At 41.6% G+C, this 22,636-nt stretch overlaps 1 protein-coding gene across 4 annotated transcripts in view; it reads right to left on the bottom strand.

Moving 5' to 3' along the window:
- bod1l1 (biorientation of chromosomes in cell division 1-like 1) overlaps positions 1 to 22,636 on the bottom strand; it is an 80,429-nt gene that overhangs the window by 15,978 nt on the left and 41,815 nt on the right. For 3 of the 4 annotated variants that reach the window (XM_078544888.1, XM_078544891.1, XM_078544897.1), the window contains exons 6-11: positions 16,803 to 16,951; positions 13,371 to 13,515; positions 7,795 to 7,945; positions 6,442 to 6,532; positions 1,655 to 5,819; positions 426 to 499 (exon numbers count right to left, since the gene is read on the bottom strand). In XM_078544888.1, coding sequence (XP_078401014.1) covers positions 426 to 499; positions 1,655 to 5,819; positions 6,442 to 6,532; positions 7,795 to 7,945; positions 13,371 to 13,515; positions 16,803 to 16,951 — 4,775 coding nt within the window. The remainder of the gene's footprint in view (positions 1 to 425; positions 500 to 1,654; positions 5,820 to 6,441; positions 6,533 to 7,794; positions 7,946 to 13,370; positions 13,516 to 16,802; positions 16,952 to 22,636) is intronic. The other variant, XM_078544902.1, reaches the window with a different exon arrangement.

The raw sequence follows: 22,636 nt of genomic DNA on the forward strand, positions 1-22,636 counted from the left end.
AATTTGAGAGTGGAGAGCAAATTTAAATTCAAATTATTAGTTTATTTGGTTTCCAAGTAGGCAACAATTCTTCATCAGGAAGCATTTTTGTCCCCAATTTGAATTAAACTTCACATCAAAAGTAAACTTGACTTATAAATTCTTAAGAATTGGTTCTTCTTCCCACAGGAACAGCAAAGGGTGATTATTAAAGGTTTTCAAAAGCATGGAAAGTTTTAAAACGACAGGGAAAGGTTGCTTTTACAAATGGCCTGTTACTGAATATCTGCAATTCCGTTAGGTAAGCAGAATACATGCCAGGTACCTTGTCAAAGGCAAAGAGAGAAGAGCATGGGAGAGGAAGCACACTTGAGTCACCCCTGATAGCTGAACCATTTGGCATTTTATTTTCCACCAACATGTATCCTTGCTATAAAGCTACTTACCGCAGCTTCATCGTTCCACTCACAACTGGCACTTGTGATTATTTCTGATACAACATCCTGCTGAACTGGCAACTCTACATGAATGGGTAAAGAAATTTAGTAAGGAAAACTCTTTGCAAGATTGTGTTATTAGTTCTGTCATAGGCATAAATCCATACAAAGCAAGCAGCTACCTGTAGGAACACTGCAAAGAAAATGTCTCACCCTTGTACACTCTTAACCAATTCCATTCATATACATTTAAGCAACATGAAGTTTTGTCAAAATGGGATAGTCACATGTATATATTTAAATTTCAGCGAGGTCAATAGCATCAGGCGCACATCGAAAACAAAGCAGCCCGCTTAATTGGCACCCCATCCAACTTAAGCATTCACCCTCTCCACCACCGATGCACAGTGACAGCAGCATGTACCGTATATAAGATGCACTGCAGTAACTCACTAACATTCCTTCGACAGCACCTTCCAAACCCATGAAGTCTGCCACCTAGGGCAGCAGATGCATGGGAACACCAGCTGCAAGTTCCTCTCCAAGCCACACACTATCCTGACTTAACTATATTGCTGTTACTTCCCTGTTGCGGGATCAAAATCCTGCAACTTCCTCCCTAACAGCACTGTGGTTGTACCTACACCAGATGGGCTGCAGCGGTTCAAGGCGGCAGCTCACCACCACCTTCTCAAGGGCAATTAGGGATGGGGAACAAATGCTGCCTTTGCCAGTGATGCCCACATCCCATGAAAGAACAAAAAAATGATAAACTAAGGGTGATATCTGAGCAGTTTATAGCACACGTATAGCTTCACAATCACTCAGCTAGCCACTGTTTTGAAATACATACTGTGGACACTTGAATGAGTGTGTACTGTGTACACACTTGAATGCTTCCCCAACCATCAGGATTTTAGTTTTTTTTTATAATGGCAACCTGCAGGTTCAACATGACAGGGAAATAACACAAATGTTCTTATTTGAACAGCTACAGCAAGACACTAGTGCTGAAAAAGTCAAAAGAACTGGTTGAAGGCCTGCCCGCAAAAACTCTGGATGCGGGGGAAAATCAAGTGGCTCTGAAAAGGTAACAACACGCAAAAACTCTAAAGCTATACTCCATAGTAAATTCCCAACATTAGGTGGCTATATCCTAATGAAAAACACAATTTAACTATGTTAATGAACAATTCTGTGAACAACCAATAGGTGATCATTGTACATTTTCTTCTTACCTTGCGTCTCCACTTTTGATGGGTCACATTTTGTATGCAGTTCTTTAGCTTGCTGTTCATTACATAAATTCTCTTTAACGTTTTCTGAAGTATGAGCTTCTTCCTTTCCAGAGCCTTCCACAGAAGGTTGGGCAACAGAAGGCGCCTCGTAGCTAAAGTTTTCATCAAGTGTTGGAGTAGCGGGTGAAGAAGGATCATAATGAACAAACTGTCCTGTACTTGCAACTGGATGTTGACCTGCATTAACCAATGTTGGAGTATAAGGAGAAATGGTCTCATAAGGAGAAAGTAAGGATCCACGTTGTTCCACATTTAGAGGAACATTTAACTCATTTGGCCTTACTGCTTGGTTATGAGCTGGTTCCTCAGTTTGCTCTTTTTCCAACAGAGCTGCCCTACAATCACCAGTTTTGTTCTGTACAGCCTCATGCTCTTTTTCACCCTTGGGTATGTTGTTCATATGCCTTCCCTCACTCCCTTCACTTTCAAAAGTTTCCTTTCTCTCCTCTAATGTGCCTTCAGTTTTCAGAATCTTTTCTGTTTCCATCTCTAAGTCTCCTGTGCTATCATGTGCAATTTCTTTAGAATCCAGTGTGCTTTCTTCTGATTTTAACTGGGAGCTCTCCTTATCAATGTCCTTTTCAGCATTAGTTTGATCAACTTGTATTTCTTCCTTTGACTGCAAGTTTTCAGATTTTTTCCCTGTATCATTTGTTTCATCAATGTCTTTCATGTGCCATTCCTTTAATTTTGATTCTGAATTTTCAGAATCATTTTTCTTCTCTTTCTCGGTTTCATTACTTTTAATATCTTCCTGCAGGTAAGCTTCAGATTCTGGCTGACCATTCTCAGGTTCATTTCTCTCTTCTGTTCCATTGTCTTTAGCAGTTTCCACATTTCCCTTGCAGTTTGGTGCTGAGTCTTCCAAATTACTCCTCTCAGTGGTTTGAACATCTTGATAACCTATTGCTATCGGTTTGGACAGAGAATTTTGCAAGTCGCTTTCTTTTTCTTTTAGTTCTTCATTGCCTTGATTATTTTGCACTTTTTCCATTGGCCTTGATTGAATGTTTTCAAAATTACCCTTCTTTTCTACTCCTTTCTCACTGCTTTGTGCTTTATCTTTGGAATTTTCTTGCACATTTTCAGAGTACTCTTTGGATTTAGACCGAATACTTTGGAAATCATTTTTCTTTTCCTTTTCATTTCCACAGTCTTGAATGTTTTCCTGGCCTTTTCCTTTTGATTTTGATCTTTCAGAGTGTTCCCTGGATTTTAAACGCTGAATGCTTTCAGAATTACATTTCCTGTCTATTGCTTTTTCTGTCTTTTGAATATCTTCCTGCAAATTTTCTTTGTACTTTGATCGAGAACTTTCAGACTGTTCCTTGGATTTTGACCGTGAATGTTCAAAGTGTTCCTGGGATTTTGTCCGAGTATTTTCAAAATCATTCATTTTCTCTATTTTCTTGTTAACTTTATCTTCCTGCAAGTCTTCCTTGGACCTTGATCGTGAATTTTCAAAATGCATGTTTTTAGAATCATGTCTCTTTTCGATTCCTTTCTCGTTGCCTTGAACACCGTCCTGCGTGTTCTCCTTGAATCTTGATCGAGAGCTTTCTGAATGATCCTTGGGTTTTGATCCAGTGTTTTCAGAATCATGTTTCTTTTCCATTCCCCTTTCATTGTATTGGACAACTTCCCGCACTTTGTCCTTGGATTTAGGAGAGGTGTTTTCAGAATCATGCCTCTTTTGAATGCTCTCAAACTGAGCATCTCCCTGTAATTTTTCCCCGGATTTTGATCGCGGGATTTCTAATTGTTCTTTGGATTTCAACTGAGCATTTTCAGAATCATGTCTCTTTTCCATTCCTTTCTGACTACATTCAATATCTTCCTTGGATTTTGACCGGGAGCTTTCACCAGAGTCCTTGGATTTAGACCGCGAGCTTTCAACGGAGTCCTTGCATCTTGACCGCGAGCTTTCAATGGAGTCCTTGCATCTTGACCGCGAGCTTTCAATAAAATCCTTGGATTTTGACCGGGAGCTTTCAATGCTGTCCTTGGATTGTGACCGGGAGCTTTCAATGGAGTCCTTGGATTGTGTCCGGGAGCTTTCAATGGAGTCCTTGGGTTTTGACCGGGAGCTTTCAACGCTGTCCTTGGATTTTGACCGGGAGCTTTCAATGGAGTCTTTGGACTTTGACCGGGAGCTTTCAAAGCTGTCCTTTGATTTTGACCGCGTGTTTTCACCACTATCTTTGGATCTTGACCGTGAGCTTTCACCACTGTCCTTGGATCTTGACCGTGAGCTTTCACCACCGTCCTTGGATTTTGACCGGGAGCTTTCATCACCGTCCTTGGATTTTGACCGGGAGCTTTCACCGCTGTCTTTGGATTGTGACCGGGAACTTTCACTGCCGTCCTTGGATTGTGACCGGGAACTTTCACCACCGTCCTTGGATTTTGACCGGAAGCTTTCACCGCTGTCCTTGGATTTTGACCGGAAGCTTTCACTGCCTTCCTTGGATTTTGACCGGAAGCTTTCACTGCCTTCCTTGGATTTTGACCGGAAGCTTTCATTGCTGTCCTTGGATTTTGACCGGGAGCTTTCACTGCTGTCCTTGGATTTTGACCGAGAGCTTTCACCACCATCCTTGGATTTTGACCGGAAGCTTTCACCACCATCCTTGGATTTTGACCGGGAGCTTTCACTGCTGTCCTTGGATTTTGACCGGAGGCTTTCATCGCTGTCCTTGGATTTTGACCGGAGGCTTTCATCGCTGTCCTTGGATTTTGACCGGAGGCTTTCAGCACTGTCCTTGGATTTTGACCCTGAGCTTTCAACGGAATCCTTGGATTTTGACCGCAAGATTTCAATGCCGTCCTTGGATTTTGACCGCGTGCTTTCAATTTCCTTAGATTTTGATCGAGACCTTTCAAAATCGTGCCTCCTTTCTATTCTCTTCTCGTTGCGTTTATCTTCCTGCAATTCTTCCTTGGACCTTGACCGTGAATTTTCAAAATTCTTTCTTTTCTCTTTACTTCTGACATCTTCCTGTAAGCTTTCCCTTGATTTTGACCGAGAGCTTTCAGATTCATTTTGAATGTCTTTCACTTTCTCATGACTTCTTATGTCTTCCTGCGTTTTCTCTCTGGATTTTGACCAAGAGTTTCCAGAATCACCCCTCCTCTCTTTGCCTTTCTCATGGCCTTTCACAGCTTCCTGCAAGCTTTCCTTGAATCTTGACCGAGGTCGCTCAGGCTCATTTCTCTTTTCTTTGCCTTTATCATCTTGTGCATTTTCTTTAAATTTTGTTCGGCTATGCTCAAATTCATTTTTCATTTCCTTGCTTCTCTCATGGCTTTTAGCATCTTCATATGTATTTTCCTTGAGTCTAGGGCGAGGGTTTTCAGAATCATTCCGTTTCTCTTTCCCCCTTTCAGTAGCCTTTTGATCTTCTTGTGAGTTTTCCTTGAATTTTGGTCTAGTGCTTTCAGCTTCATTTCTCTTTTCTTTGTTTTTCTCGTGACCTTTTGCATCTTCCTGTGTATTGTCCTTGGATTTTGACAAGGAACTTTCAGCATCATATCTTTTCTCTTTCCCTTTCTCATCACTTTTTTCTTCCCTTATCTTTGAGTGGTCTCTAGGTTTGGCATCTTGGCTCTGCTCTATTAAAGATGAATCTGAAGAACTTGAAGAAACCAGAGGTTTGCTGTCACTCTTTGAAACAATAACATAAAGGCAATTGGGCATGGCTTTCTCCTCTGCAGAGTCACTCAGCTTCCAATCAGCATCTATATGAAAATTGTCTGTCCTTGAGCCACTCTTAGACAACACCACTTCCCCATCACTTTCTTTTATATGCTTGACTTCATCTTTCTGTTTAGATGACTCCTTATTATTCATATTTCCTTCTATTTCAAAGTCATTAAGTTTATTAACTGCAGTCACTTCCAATGCTTCCATAACTGACTCTTGGGAGGACGAATTGCTTCTTAGCTGCTTTTGACAAGGCTCATGATCCATTTTCAATTCATTTCTGTTCTCATCATCTGATTGAATAGACTCTGAAAGTCTCCTAACAGGCTTTGACGGCAGATCTGTGGGCGCTGTACTCTTGGAATCTTTAGAAGCAGAGGAAGCAACAACCTTTTCTTTGTTCTGAAAAAGAAACAAGTTAGAATTTTAGTGGTTAAATGATAAGAAATAAAGTGTTGCTTCAAAATAATCAGCTCAACACTATGTGGAACAGAAATACCTGCCCATATTTTACATACGAACCTCTTTTACAGTATGATAAATAAAGATGAGCGCTGAACTGAAAAACTACTTGTTTTAGATGATCAAGCACAATAATAGTGCAGAAAAACATTTGTGCAGCACATTGGATTACTTCGGTTGAGTTACTGGAAGCAAATTACATACAAATGAGACAAGAGTGATATTTCAAGGGATAATTTTAGATGCTTTTCCAAAGTTAAGATTCAAACATATATTTATCAATTTATGGAGTGAAATTTATCCTGTTTTGAGTACCAAGTTAATATTTAATTCATTTAAATTCTATCAAATATCAATTTCTACACAGAATGAAACACTTTCCCCTCATTTTTGGATAAGTAACCGATATAGTCTCAATATGAGAAATGAGTTTTCAAGTTTAATTCAAACAAAATTTTGTAATTGCTACTTGCATTTTAGAAGAAAACTGGCTATTTCATATATGTTACTGTAAATAAAATGTGTGAATTCTAGAAAGTTAAGACAGTTTACTATTGTCTACCTCTGTTTTAATTGCTGTCTCTTTAAATTCTTCTGGCTGTTCACACCTCCTTTTTCGATCTTCATGCAAAGCAAGTTCCTCTGCTAGATTTCTGTAAATTATGGATAATAAATTAAGAATAATGTAAACATGCAATAACACTCAATACATGTAAAATTTACATTATTCTGCTTATTTTCCAACATTAATTACACTGACAAAGAATGCATTCAAAATCAGGGCACATTGTCACAGCGCAAGAGTGTGGTGGGACATATGTTCATATCTACAATTCACAACACTACTGAGTGGTCAACTATAGTTACACTCATGTGGAAGATCTTTTGCAGGCTACTCTTAAACATCTGGGAACCAGCCCAAGAACAAGATATGAGCTTGGCTATTCTCCCTCAACTGCAGTTGGTGCATTGCCTAGGAACTCCACAAAAAATGTTAAAGCAGATTACATACATCTTTACCAAATATACTCAAGATTATCTTTTCATGATAAGATGATATGTGGATAAGGGAGACCTGATATAGAAGAATGACAGTGAAATAAACATGCAAAACAAGTTCAGCTTTGTCATTTTATTCTTAAAACTTACAAGTCTCTTTCTAAAAATCTAAATCTAAATCATAAAACTACTGAAAAAAAAGCCTTATCAGCATTTGACCATGACAGTAAACAGGAAGAGGTCTACTGAATCAAATAAAAAACAAAAAAATGAGTGCTGGACAGCTAAAGCAAAACAAAAAACACTACAGTTCAGTCAGCATCAGTGCAGAGATCCAATAGGTTTGCATTTCAGGTGTGTATGCTTATCTGAACTTCGGGAAGTTCCAAGATCTCTTTTTAAAGCAGTTCCAGTGTACACAATAAAAAACTGTTATATAGTAACTATGTTATACAGATGCAAATAGCAACATTACAATACTAAATTGTATGTTAAAATGATCCTCAAACTAAAAATGAAACTATTTCAAATTTTACTTTTGCTCTCACCCACCTTATTTTCCCTTCATTCCTCAATTTTGATCTCTTTTTACTATTTTAACTTTAAATTGGTTTTAATTGTTTAAAAATACTACACACATCTTTTTTGGTGCCTCCAATACCCCATCCATTCCAGCAGTCCAATTTACATCTTTAAAACTTAAACTTCTGATCAGTTCCAAGTGTGACTCAAAGACAGTTAAATTAGAGAGACAGGCAGTGACATTTGAACTAATTATTGGAATAACCTTGTCAAACATATGTTTTTAGCCGACTAACATAACCTAAGAACATGATGAGTCATTTTATTAAGTATGTAAGGAAATATGCTTTCCTGAAACCTGTTTACTCAGACAGTGTTCTAAGAACTATAATACCTTAAATCTCCTTTTCTTTTTCTTCTTAATGCCACTTTTTTCTCCAAGACTTTTTGTTCTTTCAAGGTGGCTTTGTTTACTTTTGAAATTAGGGCTGCTGGTTGTTGCATTTTCCTTGGATTCATTTCAACATCTGAATTACTGCTAATACCTGGAACAAACATTAAGATTGAGAGTATAAAAATAATTAAAATGTAATCTTCCGGCACTTTAAAGAGATAAACTTCACAAAATTTAGCATTTATGTAGGCACATAGGAAATAGAAGCAGGAGTGGGCCAGCTGGCCCCTCAGGCATTCTCCGCCATTCATTTAGATCATGGCTGACCACGTACCTCAACGTTATTTTCCTGCACTACCCCCATATCCCTTGATGTCTTTATTATCTAGAAATTTATTGATCTCTGTCTTGAATGTATTCAATGACTAAACCTCCAAAGCCCTCTGGGGTAGATAATTTCAAAGATTTACCATTCTCTGATTGAAGGAACCCCTACTCATCTCTGTCCTAAATGGCCTACCTCTTATTCTGAGACTGTGTTCCCTGGTTCTAGAACCTCCAGCCAGGGGAACATCCTTCCTGCATCCACCCTGTCTAGCCCCGAAAGAATTTTGTATGTTTCAATGAGAACATAGGAACAAGGAGCAAGAGTAGATCACCTCTTATTCTTCTAAACTCTAAAAAATACAGGCCCAGTTTCCTCAATCTCTCCTCACATAAGACAATCCCGCCATCCCAGGAATTGGTCTGGTAAACTTTTGTTGCACTCCCTCTATGGCAAGTACATCCTTCCTTAGGCACGGACACCAAAACTGTACCCAAAACTCCAGGTGCAGTCTCACCAAGGCTCTATACAGTTGCAGCAAGACATTTTTACTCATGTGCTCAAATCCTCGTGCAACAACGCCAAAATATCATTAGCCTTTCTAAATGCTTGCTGCACCTGCCTGCTAGCTTTCAGTGAATCATGAGCAAGTCCCTTTGGATATCAACACTTCTCAAACTCTCACCATTTAAAAAATACACATTTCTGTTTTTCCTACCAAAATGGATAGCTTCACATTTTTTCACATTGGCTCACAACTTCTGATCTCTGGGGCGTCGTATCTGGAGGGGTATCCCAATGATGCGCTGAGTGACCTCCCCAGAATTCTCCATGGAAGGATTGCATGGCAATTGCCCAGGAAGTTCAAACTTCCAATGGGCAATTACCCTGCACTGGGAACCAACTGATACTCCGATTTAAATTGCAAACTTCGGATGGTTCCAACTGTCTCAAAGAAATAGTCACCAAGGAAAAGTTAGAAGAATTAAAGCCACTTCTAACTCCTGGGTAACTGTAGCATTGAACCTCCACCACACTGGACCTCCCGACTACAGCCCACCAATGGAAACCCACCCCCCCCCCTCCACCCCCCACAAACTATCACCACGACCCCCAAAAACCTGAAACCCCTGACTACACCCACACGCCACCAACCACACCGCATCCCTCGAATACACCTTCCACTCGCACCCCCCTCCCCAACACCAGACCCCTGACTAGCTCCCCCCCACTGTCTATCCTCCAGAACTACCATGCCCCCGACTGCCCATCCACTGATACCCCCTCCACCTGACTGCCCCAGCACCACCACCTATCCCCCCCCCCATCCAAACCCCACATCGTACCCACTTACCTTCGCCCTGGCTTCTCAAAGTGGCTGGACCTTTAAACCTACCTGCTTTACAGCAGCTAGTGCTGTAAAAGAAAGGGGGTGTGGCTTCCTTTTCCCAACTCTCCTGCACTTGGCTGAAGGCCACAGAACCCGCTGAATTGCACTATTCTCACCTAGCCCAAGTTGGAACGTTGGATGAGAAAGATGAGGCTGCATTTCAGTGTAAGTAAATAGAAGCGGAGTGGCAATCCAACTGTGATTGCTGCTCCACGAAAGTTCAGGCCCACTATATTCCATCTGCCATGTTCGTGCCCACTCACTCACTTAGCTTGTCTAAATCCCCTTGGAGCCTTTTTGTATCCTCCTTTGACCTAGTTTTGTGTCATCAGCAAACTTGGAAATAAAAGTCTTCCAAAGGCATATAAATAGTAAAAGGGTGGCAAAAGCAGGAGTAGGGCTGATTAGGGACCTAAAAGGGAATTTACACATGGACAAAGGGGCCATGGCTGAGGTAATAAATGAATACTCTGCATCCGTCTTTACCAAGGAAGTAGATGCTACCCAGGACATGGTGACAGACAAGGAAACTCTGTCACTAGAAGGATTCAAAATTGATAAGGAGGAAGTGTTGAACAAACTGTTGGTACTCAAACTTGACAAGGCACCGGGATCAGATGAGATGCATCCAAGGATATTGAAGGGAGAGAGTAGAAATTGCAGGGTCACTGGCCACACCAGGGAGGCGATGGCGTAGCGGTATTGTCACTGGACCAGTAATCCAGAGACCCAGGGTAATGAATCCCGCCACAGCAGATGGTGGAATTTGAAGTCAATAAAAAATCTGGAATTAAAAGTCTAATGATGACCAGGAAACCATTGTTTCATTGAGACATGAAACTTCTACATTGGAGACACCAAATGCAGACTGGGTGACCACTTTGCATGTTGCTTGCCATTTCAGCACATCACCCTGCTCTCATGCCCACATGTCTGTCCTTAGCCTGCTGCAACGTTCCAGTGAAGCTCAACGCAAACTGGAGGAACAGCACCTCATCTTCCGATTAGGCATTCCTAATCTTCCGATTCAGATCATGAACTCTCTCCTCCATCCCCAACCCCTTTTTTCTAATAATTATTATATATTTTTTAATATATATTTCTATTATTTTTAAAAATTTATTTCCATCCATTGTTTTATCTCCACCTTTTAGCCTATTTCGATCCTAACCCCCACCCCACCCCCACTAGGGCCATTTGTCACTTGCTCATCCTGCTTTCTACCCTTAATGTCACCATTAGCACATCCTTTAGCCAATATCACTACCGTCAACACCCCTTTGATCTTTTGTTTATGACATCTTTGGCAATCTCTCCTTTGCCTCCACCTATCACTGGCCCTCTATCCAGCTTTACCTGTCCCACCCCCCTTCAACAGCTTATATTTCACCACATTTCTATTTCTTTTTAGTTCTGATGAAGAGTCATACGGACTCAAAACGTTAACTCTGTCTTCCTCTCCACAGATGCTGTCAGACCTGCTGAGTTTTTCCAGCAATTTTTGTTTTTGTTTCAGATTTCCAGCATCCGCAGTATTTTGCTTTTATGAAACCATTGTCGATTGTTGTAAAAACCCATCTTGTTCTTTTAGGTTAAGGAAATCTGCTGTCTTTACCTGGTCTGGCTTACATGTGACTCCAGACCCACAGCAATGTGGCTGACTCTTAAATGCCCTCTGAACTAGGGCAATTAGGGATGGGTAATAAATGCTGGCCTGGCCAGCGACACCCACATCCTATGAACAAATAATTTTAAAAAATCTTTCAGTCTTCCCTAGACTCAGGCGTAGTGCCTGGAGAATTGCAAACATTATGCCCTTGTTCAAAAAAGCAATTACAGTTTAACTTCAGTGGTGGGCAAGATTCTAGAAACAATTATTCAGGATAGAATTAGGCGGCAATATGGGTTGATAAGGAAGAGCCAGCATGGATTTCTAAAGAGGAAATTGTGTTCAACCAACTTCCTGGAGTTTTTTTTGAAGAGGTAACAGAAAAGGTCGATGAGGGTAATACTGTTGATGTGGTGTACATGGACTTTCAAAAGGCATTTGATATAGTGCCAGACAACCGACTTGAGAGAAAAGTTATTGCTCATGGAATAAAAGGGACAGTAGCAGCGTGGATACAAAATTGGCTGAAAAATAGGAAGCAGAGAGTAATGGTGAATGGATATTTTTTGGGATGGAGGAAGGTTTGTAGTGGAGTTCCCCAGGGGCTCCTATAGGGATCCTTGCTTTTCCTGATATATATTAATGATCTAGATCTTGGTGTGCAGGGGACAATTTCAAAGTTTGCAGATGATACGAAGCTTGGGAGTGTTGTGAACTGCAAGGAGGATGGTGTGGAACTTCAAGAGGACATAGACAAGTTGGTCGAGTGGGCAGGTAGGTGGCAGATGAAGTTCAATGTAGAGAAGTGAGAGGTGATACATTTTGGTAGGAAGAACATGGACAGACAAAAAAAAGGGGTGAAATTTTGAAGTGGGTGCAGGAGCAGAAAGACTCGAGTGCATACGTGCTTGGTTCATTGAAAGTGGTAGAGCAGGTGGAGAGAGCAGTTAATAAAGCATATAGTATCCTGGGCTTTATTAATAGAGGCATAGAGTACAAGAGCAGGGAGGTATTGCTGAATTTATATAAGACACTCATTAGGCCTCAGCTGGAGTATTGTGTACAGTTCTGGGCACCACATTATAGGAAGGATGTGAACACATTGGAGAGTGTGCAGAAAATGTTTACAAGAATGGTTCCAGGGACGAGAAGCTTCAGTTATGAGGATAGATTGGAGAGGTTGGGGCTGTTCTCCTTGGAGAGAAGGCGGCAAAGAGGAGATTTGATAGAGATGTTCAAAATCATGACGGGACTGGAGAGAGTAGATAGGGAGAAGCTGTTCTCACTCATAAAAGGATCAATAACGTCAAGGCACAGATGTAAAGTGACTTGCAAAAGAAGCAAATGTGACATGAGAAAAAAAACTTTTCACACAAGTAGTTCGGGTCTGGAATGCACTGCCTGGAAGTGTGGTGGAGGCAGGTTCAGTTGAGACATTCAAGAGCACATCAGATGATTATTTGAATAAAAACAATGTGTAAGGGTACAGGGAAAAGGCAGGGCAAGGGCACTAGGTCATAATGCTCATTTGGAAAGCTGGTGCAGACATGATGGGCTGAATGGCCTCCTTCTGTGCTGTTAAGATTCTGTGATACATTTCGGCCCCACATTCAATCACAAATATTAACATTAAATGATCCTAAACTCAAAGGACCAAATCCTAGTTCTTGGCCTATGCAATCTCACATATTTGATTTCAGTTAAGAGCATGTAAGTGCATTGCCTAATTCTATTTGAAAAGTTCTAAAGGTTCTAAAATGGCCTGTTTGCATGGACTAACAATTGATGGAATTAGAAAAACACCTAAAAGCCTAAGAAGGCAGCACCACTGACAGAAATATTTTGGTTCTGACTACATTAAGTAATGTAAATGACAACTGGCAAATCTGGATTGACGTGACTGTAAGTTGATCTCACTGGTTAATTAGAGATGGTGTGGGTGTCAATATTTTCAACACTGGCAGAAGCGCTCAAATATATTGCAGAACCATCAGCCACACTATTGGGGTTATTGATTTCAGAGGTTGGTGTGTGGAGGGGACTCTCTAATAAAGGGGACAGGAGAACAGGTACATTTTCTGAAGGGAAAAATTTGACCACATAGATTGGAGCTTAGCTGAAAGTTTTAGTTAAAAAAATACATGAAATTAAATTTAATTGTGAGGGAAACACACAATAATCATAAAAAATGCAATGAAGTAAATGCATGGCAATTATATCGTTTTGCAGCTTTGAATGAATGAGTTAACCACCTTTTTCCAGCGTTCGGAGATATTCTTCATCTCTCCATGTCTCTTCTGGTGGTCTTCCTTTTTCATTTTCCACATGTTTGAGCTTGTCCTCGCCCCTTTCCCTGTTCCACTGCCGCCTGAGTAACCGCTCTGCTTTCTCTTTTGCCTATGTAAATAGATGATAAAAGCATCACAACTATACCGAGCATAGGGAACTGCCAGCCAAGTCTATTGTTCCTTCATCAAATTCTGGTTAAAGCTGTAATTCGTCCATGGCTGTCTTCTGGTTTTTATCATCTGTTTGGATGTTTGGGTGCTTACTTACACAAACAAAAGATACATATGATTCATGCCATGCACTATAAGTGGACAGAACAAGGCATTTTATTATAGATAAATACGGGCCTGTATTCCATGAGATAAAAACAAAAAGCTAAAAGCTACTGCGGATGCTGGAAATCCAAAACAAAAACAGAATTACCTGGAAAAACTCAGCAGGTCTGGCAGCATCGGTGGAGAAGAAATCAGTTAACGTTTCGAGTCTTCATGACCCTTCGGCAGAACTGAGTATAGTTAGGAGAAAGGTGAAATATAAACTGGTCTAAGGTGGGGGGGCGGGGGGAGAGAGAAGTTGAGGGTGTGGTGATTGTGGAGATAAACAAGCAGTGATAGGAGCAGATAATCAAAAGATATCACAGACAAAAGGATCAAAGAGGTGTTGAAGGTCTAAGAAAAGTGCTAATTAAGAATGGAAGACAGGATACTCAAGGTACAGCTCTAAGGTACACCCCGCTTCCTGTAAGGACTCCATCCCATTCTCTCAGTTCCTTCGCCTCCGTCGCATCTGTTCTGATGACGCTACCTTCAAAAACAGCCCCTCTGACATGTCCTCCTTCTTCCTTAACCGAGGTTTTCCACCCACGGTCGTTGACAGGGCCCTCAACCGTGTCCGGCCCATATCCCGTGCATCCTCCCTCACGCCTTCTCCTCCTTCCCAGAAACATGATAGGGTCCCCCTTGTCCTCACTTATCACCCCACCAGCCTCCACATTCAAAGGATCATCCTCCGCCATTTCCGCCAACTCCAGCATGATGCCACCACCAAACACATCTTCCCTTCACCCCCCCTGACGGCATTCCGTAGGGATCGTTCCCTCCGGGACACCCTGGTCCACTCCTCCATCACCCCCTACTCCTCAACCCCCACCTATGGCACCTCCCCATGCCCACACAGAAGATGCAACACCTGCCCCTTCACTTCCTCTCTCCTCACCGTCCAAGGGCCCAAACACTCCTTTCAAGTGAAGCAGCATTTCACTTGCATTTCCCCTAACTTATTCTACTGCATTCGTTGCTCCCAATGCGGTCTCCTCTACATTGGAGAGACCAAACGCAAACTGGGCGACCGCTTTGCAGAACACCTGCAGTCTGTCCGCAAGAAAGACCCAAACCTCCCTGTCGCTTGCCATTTTAACACTCCACCCTGTTCTCTTGCCCACATGTCTGTCCTTGGCTTGCTGCATTGTTCCAGTGAAGCCCAACGCAAACTGGAGGAACAGCACCTCATCTTCCGACTAGGCACTTTACAGCCTTCCGGGCTGAATATTGAATTCAACAACTTTAGATCTTAAACTCCCCCTCCCCCCATCCCCACCCCGTTTCTCCCCCCTCCCTTTTTTTTCAATAATTTATATAGATTCTTCTTTTTCCACCTATTTCCATTATTTTTAAATCTAAAACTAAAACTTTGTTAGTCTTTCCACCCCACTCCCACTAGAGCTGTACCTTGAGTATCCTGTCTTCCATTCTTAATTAGCACTTTTCTTAGACAATATCACCACCTTCAACACCTCTTTGATCCTTTTGTCTGTGATATCTTTTGATTATCTGCTCCTATCACTGCTTGCTTATCTCCACAACCACCCCACCCTCAACTTCTCTCTCCCCCCGCCCCCCCACCTTAGACCAGTTTATATTTCATCTTTCTCCTAACTATACTCAGTTCTGCCGAAGGGTCATGAAGACTCGAAACGTTAACTGATTTCTTCTCCACCGATGCTGCCAGACCTGCTGAGTTTTTCCAGGTAATTCTGTTTTGGCCTGTATTCCATACTTGTTTAAAATGAAACCAACAACAGTGCGTCGTTGAGCATTTGAAGCTCAAGCATAAATTAGTTCAGAATTAAATAGAGCTTGGTGCGATTTAACTGATTCCAAGCATCAAAAAGTTTGTATGAAACAAACGTCTACTTCAGTCTTGGTTCGTGTACTTCAAATTACACAATCCCAGATTAGCATCTCAGCTATTCCTCTCCAAATATTTCTCAGTATGTAACAAGAAAGAAGTCACAGACCATGAGCGAAGTTTATAACTGTCATCTGCAAACAAGAATTAGATGGAATGCCAAAGCAAAATACCAGACACTGGGAATCAAATAAAAACAGAAAATACTGGATATACTCAGCTCAAGAACATCCATGGAGAGAGACACAAGAGTTAACTTTTCAGGTCGGAGACCTTCTGTAAAAACTGCAAAAAGTTAGAGATGTAACATGTTTTAAGCAAGTTGAAAGACAGGGAAAGGGGGCAGGGGTGGAGGAAGAGAACAAAAGGGAAGATCTGTGATAGGGTGGAAGTGTTTAGTCCACAAGCATAACCCCAGGCTTCTGGCCACCTGTCATTTTAATTCTCCTTCCCATTCTGATCTCTATGCCCTTGGCCTTGAGGAACAATACCTTGTCCTGCAATTATAGTTTACTGGGCTTAACATCAAGTTCAACAATTTCAGATCATAATCTCTGGCCCTTTTTTTTCCATATGGTAGCTGTTGAAGATTCTGTGATTTCCATTTACACCTCCTCCAGGCTTATCTTTTGTTTCTTGTCCCTTTGTGTTCTTGCGTTCCATGAGCACTCGCTTTTGCCTTGCACCATCATCCCTTTTGCCAGTTAATCTCTCCCACAGAAGCACAAATTTTCTATTTTGTTCTGTCCCATTCTCCTCCTACTTTGCCTCTGTACTTGCTTAAAATCTGTTACATCTCTAACTTTTCCAGTTCTGGTGAAAGGTCACCAAACTGAAATTTCTATTTCTCTCTCCACAGATGCTGCCAAAACTGTTAAGTATTTCCAGCATTTTCTGTTTTTATATTAGATGGGAATCCCTGGTATCAAAAGAAACTGGCTGAGAATTATTAAACCTGGCTGTGCAGGAATTGAACTAACAAATGGATAAGGGTAAATTAGTGAAGTATTCTAGATCAGCAACAAATTGCACTATCGCATTGTCAAAGCTAGCAATTTCACCAAGCCAGTTTCCTAATATACCAGTACCACAAAAATAAAATACAAATGTCAATCATTTCTTCTAATTGTCCCATTCATTCCACACCCTCAAATTCGAAGCGTAAACTTTCAAAGCAGTCACAGGAGTAAGGAATAGCTCTAACTTACGATCGACTGTCGACGCTGAACTACTGTTTCTTCATCATCTGAATCACTATAATACTTCGAATATAGAAATGGTTTGTGGACGTATGGATGTCGCCCAGGTTTCACTCTGCCCTCCTTTTGCTCGTTTGTTTCCAATTGGGTATCTTTTTCTAAATAAAGATAATGTTTAATCAAAACCTAGATTTTCCTGCTCAAAATGCTTTATTTGGCTTCAGCTTCCTGAATCCATTGGTCTCAGTCCAACATACCATACTCACAAGATGAATGAAACACTAAGCATCATGCCACTGAATTTTATTAGACTTTCACCCTATTTAATACTTCCAGACTTACTGTTCCGTTTGAGTGGGTGAGCTGATGACCGAGTGTTCCCTGCATACTTTCAGGTGTTCCCTAGCTGCTGACATGTGATGTCAAATTACTAATTTGTTCCAATAACTTGAAATAACTTTTCATAAGCTGGATTGATTTCTGATAATGGCAGCTTTCTCATGTGTAAGACTACTGAGCCTCTATAAAATGGATGGAGTAAGGGACGCATGGAAAGGAGACTACGCCCGAGTGATGTAAACCAAGTGTGAAATTGGGAATTTGGTGCAAAGGGGAAGAGAGTTGCTCCTACTATTTTTAAGCCTTCAATTGCTGCAGAAAACACAAGTTACTTCCTAGAAATAGAGGGTAACCTAGAGACAGTGGTGGAAGTTTGAAGATCTGGTTGCAGGGGGTGGTGGGAGAGTCTGTGGGTTCAGAACATTCCAAAGAAAATCAAAGGGTGATGTAACAGGGAAGAAGGCAAGTGATTGATTGGTTGTTGAGCATTTTCTCTTATCTAAACTAGAGAATTTTAATTGGGGCAACAATAAGATTAATTGAAATAATAAGAATACAAGCACAAGTAGGACTAGAGGCATTAACATTTAATTAAGAAAATAATTACTTAATTAAAACACAATAAGGACAGCAAGAGTGGTGGTGTGCCGCAGCACGTGGGAGCTGATGGACCCCAGTGTGATCCACGGCAACTAATCCTGCAGTAAGTATCTGCGGCTTGAGAAACTCAGGTTCAAAGTTCATGAGCTGAAGACTGAGTGTGAATAATGTGATGGATCAGGAAGGGGGAATGTTACTGGGATAATTTGAACCCTGAGGATAGGGTCATCTGATTGTGGTCAGGGACAGGAGGGTGTGACTGTGAGTGAGGCACATAAGGGGATGGAGTAGGTAGAAGTGGAGGAACCTCAGCCTTTGCAATTGTCCAACTAGTTCGAGGTTCTTGAAGCTTATATGGGTGAGAGAGGGGGCTGCAGGTTGGATGAGTGAACTGGCCATGGTGCAGGAAGCCATTCAAGTGAGGGGAGTAATTAAAAATGTAGAGGTAGTAGGGGACAGCATAATCAGGGGGATAGATGTTTCTTTGCAGCCGAGTGAATCCAGAAGGCTGTGTTGCCTGCCTAGTGGCAGGGTTCAGGACATCTGCTCGGGGCTGGAAAGGAATTTGCAGTGGGAGGGGGAGGATCCAGTTGTTGTGGTCCACATGGTTGCCAATATAAGATAGAACTAGGAGAGAGATTCTCTATAGGGATTATGAGAGCTAGGGGCTAAATTAAAAAGCAGAAGCACAAAGGTAATAATCTCTGGATTACTACCCAGGCTACGAGCAAATTGGCTTAGGGTAAATAAATAGAGTTGAATACGTGGCTCAAAGACTGGTGTGGGGAAAATGGGTTTTGATTCATGGGATACTGGCAGCAGTACTGAGGAAAGTGGGAGCTGTACCATTGCGAGCACCTTCACCTGAACCATGCTGCGACCAGCCTGGCGAGTCATATAACAAGGGTGGCAGAGAGGGCTTTAAACTAAACAGTGGGGGAAAGGGATCACATGAGGGCAGCTTTAGGAGAAAGGGCAAGGTGATAGAGCAGGGTTGTGACATGGGTAATGATAATCAGAGTGCGGCAAGAAGGGACAGAGTGTATGAACTTAAGAGTGCACCAGCAGATAAGGCCAGTTTGTTAGAATAGTAAAAAGACATAATTAAAGACTCTATCTGAATGTGCACAGCATTTGCAACAAAACAGGTGAATTGACAGCACAAATAGAAATAAATATATATGATCTGATTACCATTTGAGAGACATGGTTGCATGACGACCAAGGCTGGGGCCTAAATATTCAAGGGTATTTGACATTTTGAAAGGACAGGAAGCTAGGAAAAGGTGTTACTTGTTTATTTATTCATTCATGGGGTGTGGGCATCGCTGGCTAGGCCAGCATTTATTGCCCATCCCCAACATCCCTCGAGAATTTGGTTGTAAGCCGCCTTCTTGAAATGCTGGAGTCCAACTATTGTAGATACACCCACAATGCTATTGGGAAGGGAGTTCTAGGAATTTGACCCTGCGGCAGTGAAGGAACAGTGATATAGGTCTAAGTCAGGATGGTATGTGGCATGGAGGGGAGCTTGCAGGTGGTGGTGTTCCCTTGCTGCCCTTGTTCTCCGAGGTGGTAGAGGCCGCTGGTTTGGAGGTGCCGTTAAAGGAATCCTGGTGAGTTTCTGCAGCGCATCTCGTACATGGTACACACTGCTGCCACTATATCGACAGTGGAGGGAGTGAATGGTTAAGGTGGCCAGTCAAGCGAATTGCTTTGTCCTGGCTGTGTCGAACTTCTTGAGTATTGCTGAAACTGCACTCATCCAGGCAAGTGGAGAGTATTCCATCACACTCCTGACTTGTGCCTTGTAGTATGTGGACAGGCTTTGGGAAATCAAGAGGCGAGTTATCCTCCACAGAATTCCCAACCTCTGACCTGTTCTTGTAGCTACAGTATTTATATGGCTTGTCCAGTTCAGTTTCTGGTCAATGGTAACCCCCACGGCATTGAAAGTGGGGGATTCAGTGATGGTAATGCCATTGAATGTCAAGGTGGGATGGTTAGATTCACTCTTGTTGGAGATGCTCATTGCCTGGCACTTGTGTAGTGCAAATGTTACTTGCCACTTATCAACTCAAGCCTGAATATAGCCCAGGTCCTGCTGCATATGGACATGGGTTAGCTCTGTTAATTAAGGATGACATTAGCACAATAGTGAGAGATGACCTGAGCTCTAAAGATCAAGATGCAGAATCAGTCTGGGTAGAGATAAGAAATAGCAAAGGTAACAAGTCACTTATGGGAGTAGTTTATGCACCTAACAATAGCTACACTGTAGAACAGGGTATAAAGAAAGAATTAATGGGGGCTTGTAAGAAGGGTACTGCAATAATCATGGGTGATTTTAATCTTCATACAGATTGGACGAATCAGACTAGTAAAGGCAGCCTGGAAGATGAGTTTGTATGAGTGTGTTCTGGACAATTTCTTACAGTAGTGCATTCTAGTGCCAAGCAAGGAACAGGCTTTTTTAAACCTGGTAGTGTGCAATACAATGTTAATTAATTACCTCAAAGTGAAGGAGCTTCTAGGCAGCAGCGATCACAACATGATAGCATTTCACATTCAGTTTGAGGGTGAGATGTTTAGATCTTATAGTGTCTTAAACTTAAATAAAGGCAATCACAAGATTAAGAGATCAGAGTTAGCTAAAGTGAGCTGGGAAAATTGGTTAAAAGGTAGGTCAGTAGAAAAAAAGTGGCAGACATTAGATATTTCCTAATTCTCAAAGATATATTCCATCGAGAAAGAAAGACTCTAAGAAGGATGCACTATCCATGGCTAATGAAGGACATTAAAAACAGTATCAAATAGAAAGTGAGAGAGTACCATACTGCAAAAATAGTGGTAGGTCAGAAGATTGGACAGGCTGAGAAATCAGCAAAGAATGACTAAAAAAGATGAGGTAGAAATTAGAGTTGAGAGAAAGCTAGCCAGAAGCACAAAAACAGATAGTAAGAGTTTCTAGTGCTTTTAAAGAAAAAGAGTAACTAAAACGAGTATTGTTCCCTTAGAGGGTGAGAATGAGGAATTAATAATGGGAAAGAAGGAAATGGCCAAAGCAGTGAACAGGCATTTTGTGTCTTTCTTCACAGTAGAAGATAAAAAACACCAAGAATACTAGAAAATCAAGAGGTAAAAGAGAGGAAGGAGCTTAAAAGTCACAATCACTAGGGAAAAGATACTAGAGCTAAAGGTTGACAGGTCCCTGGACCCGATGGCTTTTAGTCTATGGTCCTAAAGGTGGCTGGAGAGAGTGTCGATGCAATGGTTGCGATTTTCCAAAATTCCCTCGATTATGGAAAGCTCCCAGTGGATTAGAAAATCACTAATGTAACACCTCTGTTCAAGAAAGGAAGGAGACAGAAAGCAGGAAACTATAGGCCAGTTAGCCTGTTGTCTGTCATAGGGAAAATGCTAGAATCCATTATTAAGGAGGTAATAGCAGGACATTTAGAAAATCATAATGGAATCAGGCGGCATCAACATGGTTTTGTAAAAGGGAAGCCACATTTGACTAATTTATTACAGTTCTTTGAGGAAGTAATAAGCAAGGTGGATAGAAGGGAATCTGTAGATGTGATGTACTTAGATTCCAAAAGGCATTCAATAAGGTGCCACACAAAATAAGGGCTCATGGTGTAGGGGTAACATATCAGCACAGATAGAAGATTTGTTAGCTTACTGGAACTAGAGAGTAGAGATAAATGGGTCATTTTCAGGTTCGCAAGCTGTTACTAGTGGAATGCCATGGGGGGGTCAGAGCTGTGGCCTCAACTATTTCCTGTTTGTACCAATGATTTGGATGAAAGGACCAAAAGTGTGGCAGCTAAATTTGCTGATGACACAAAGATAGATAGGACAGTAAGTTATCAAGAGGACAAAGATTCTACAGAGCGTGCAAATGGAGTATAATGTTGGAAAATGTGACCTTGTCCATTTTGGCAGGGAGAATAGAAAAGCAGTATACTATTTGAATTGAGAGAGACTGCCTACGGTATAGAGCGATCTGGGTGTCCTGGTGAACCACAAAATATTGGTATGCAGGTGCAGTAAGCGATTATGGAGGCGAATGGGCTGTTGGAGTTTATTGCAAGGGGAATTGAGCGTAGAAGTAGGGAATCATGCTGTAGCTGTACAGGACCTTAGTTAGACTATATCTGGAGTTCTGTACACAGTTTTGGTCGCCTTGCTTAAGAAAGGATTTAATTGCATTAGCAGTTCAGAGAAGGTTCAATCAACAGATTCCTGGGATCAATGGCATGAAGGGGTTATCTTATAAAGGAAAGTTGAGCAGGTTGGGCCTATATGCAATAGAGTTTAGAGAATGTGAGGTGATCTTATTGAACCATAAGGTCCTGAGGGGACCTAATAACAGTGGATCCTGAGAGAATGTTCTCCCTGTCAGGGAGTGTAGAACTAGGAGATATAGTTTAAAAAATAGGGGTCTCCCATTTAAGACTAAGATAATGAGAGGCTTTCTCTCTGAGGGTCATTTGTCCAATTCTCATCCCCAGCAAGCAGTGGAAACTGGGTCATTGAATATATTCAAGGCTGAGTTAGATAGATTTTTGATCGACAAGGAAGCCGAGGGTTATGAGGGCAGACAGGAAAGTGGAGTTGAAGCCACAATCAGATCACCCATGATCTTACTGAATGGTGGAGCAGGCTCAAGGAGCTGAACGGCCTACTCCTGCTCATAATTCTTATGTTCTTGTGTATGCGCCATGTTATTTTTAAAAAATTCATTCACGGGATGTGGGCTTCGCTGGCTGGGCCAGCATTTATTGCCCATCCCTGGTTGCCCTTGAGAAGGTGGTGGTGAGCTGCCTTCTTGAACCGTTGCAGTCCATGTCTATGCCACAATGTCTTTATTCACATACACTGGGAATTTAATTTAA

This window comes from Cetorhinus maximus, chromosome 1 (assembly GCF_964194155.1).
Source record: "Cetorhinus maximus chromosome 1, sCetMax3.hap1.1, whole genome shotgun sequence".
In the NCBI taxonomy this organism is placed as follows: domain Eukaryota; kingdom Metazoa; phylum Chordata; class Chondrichthyes; order Lamniformes; family Cetorhinidae; genus Cetorhinus; species Cetorhinus maximus.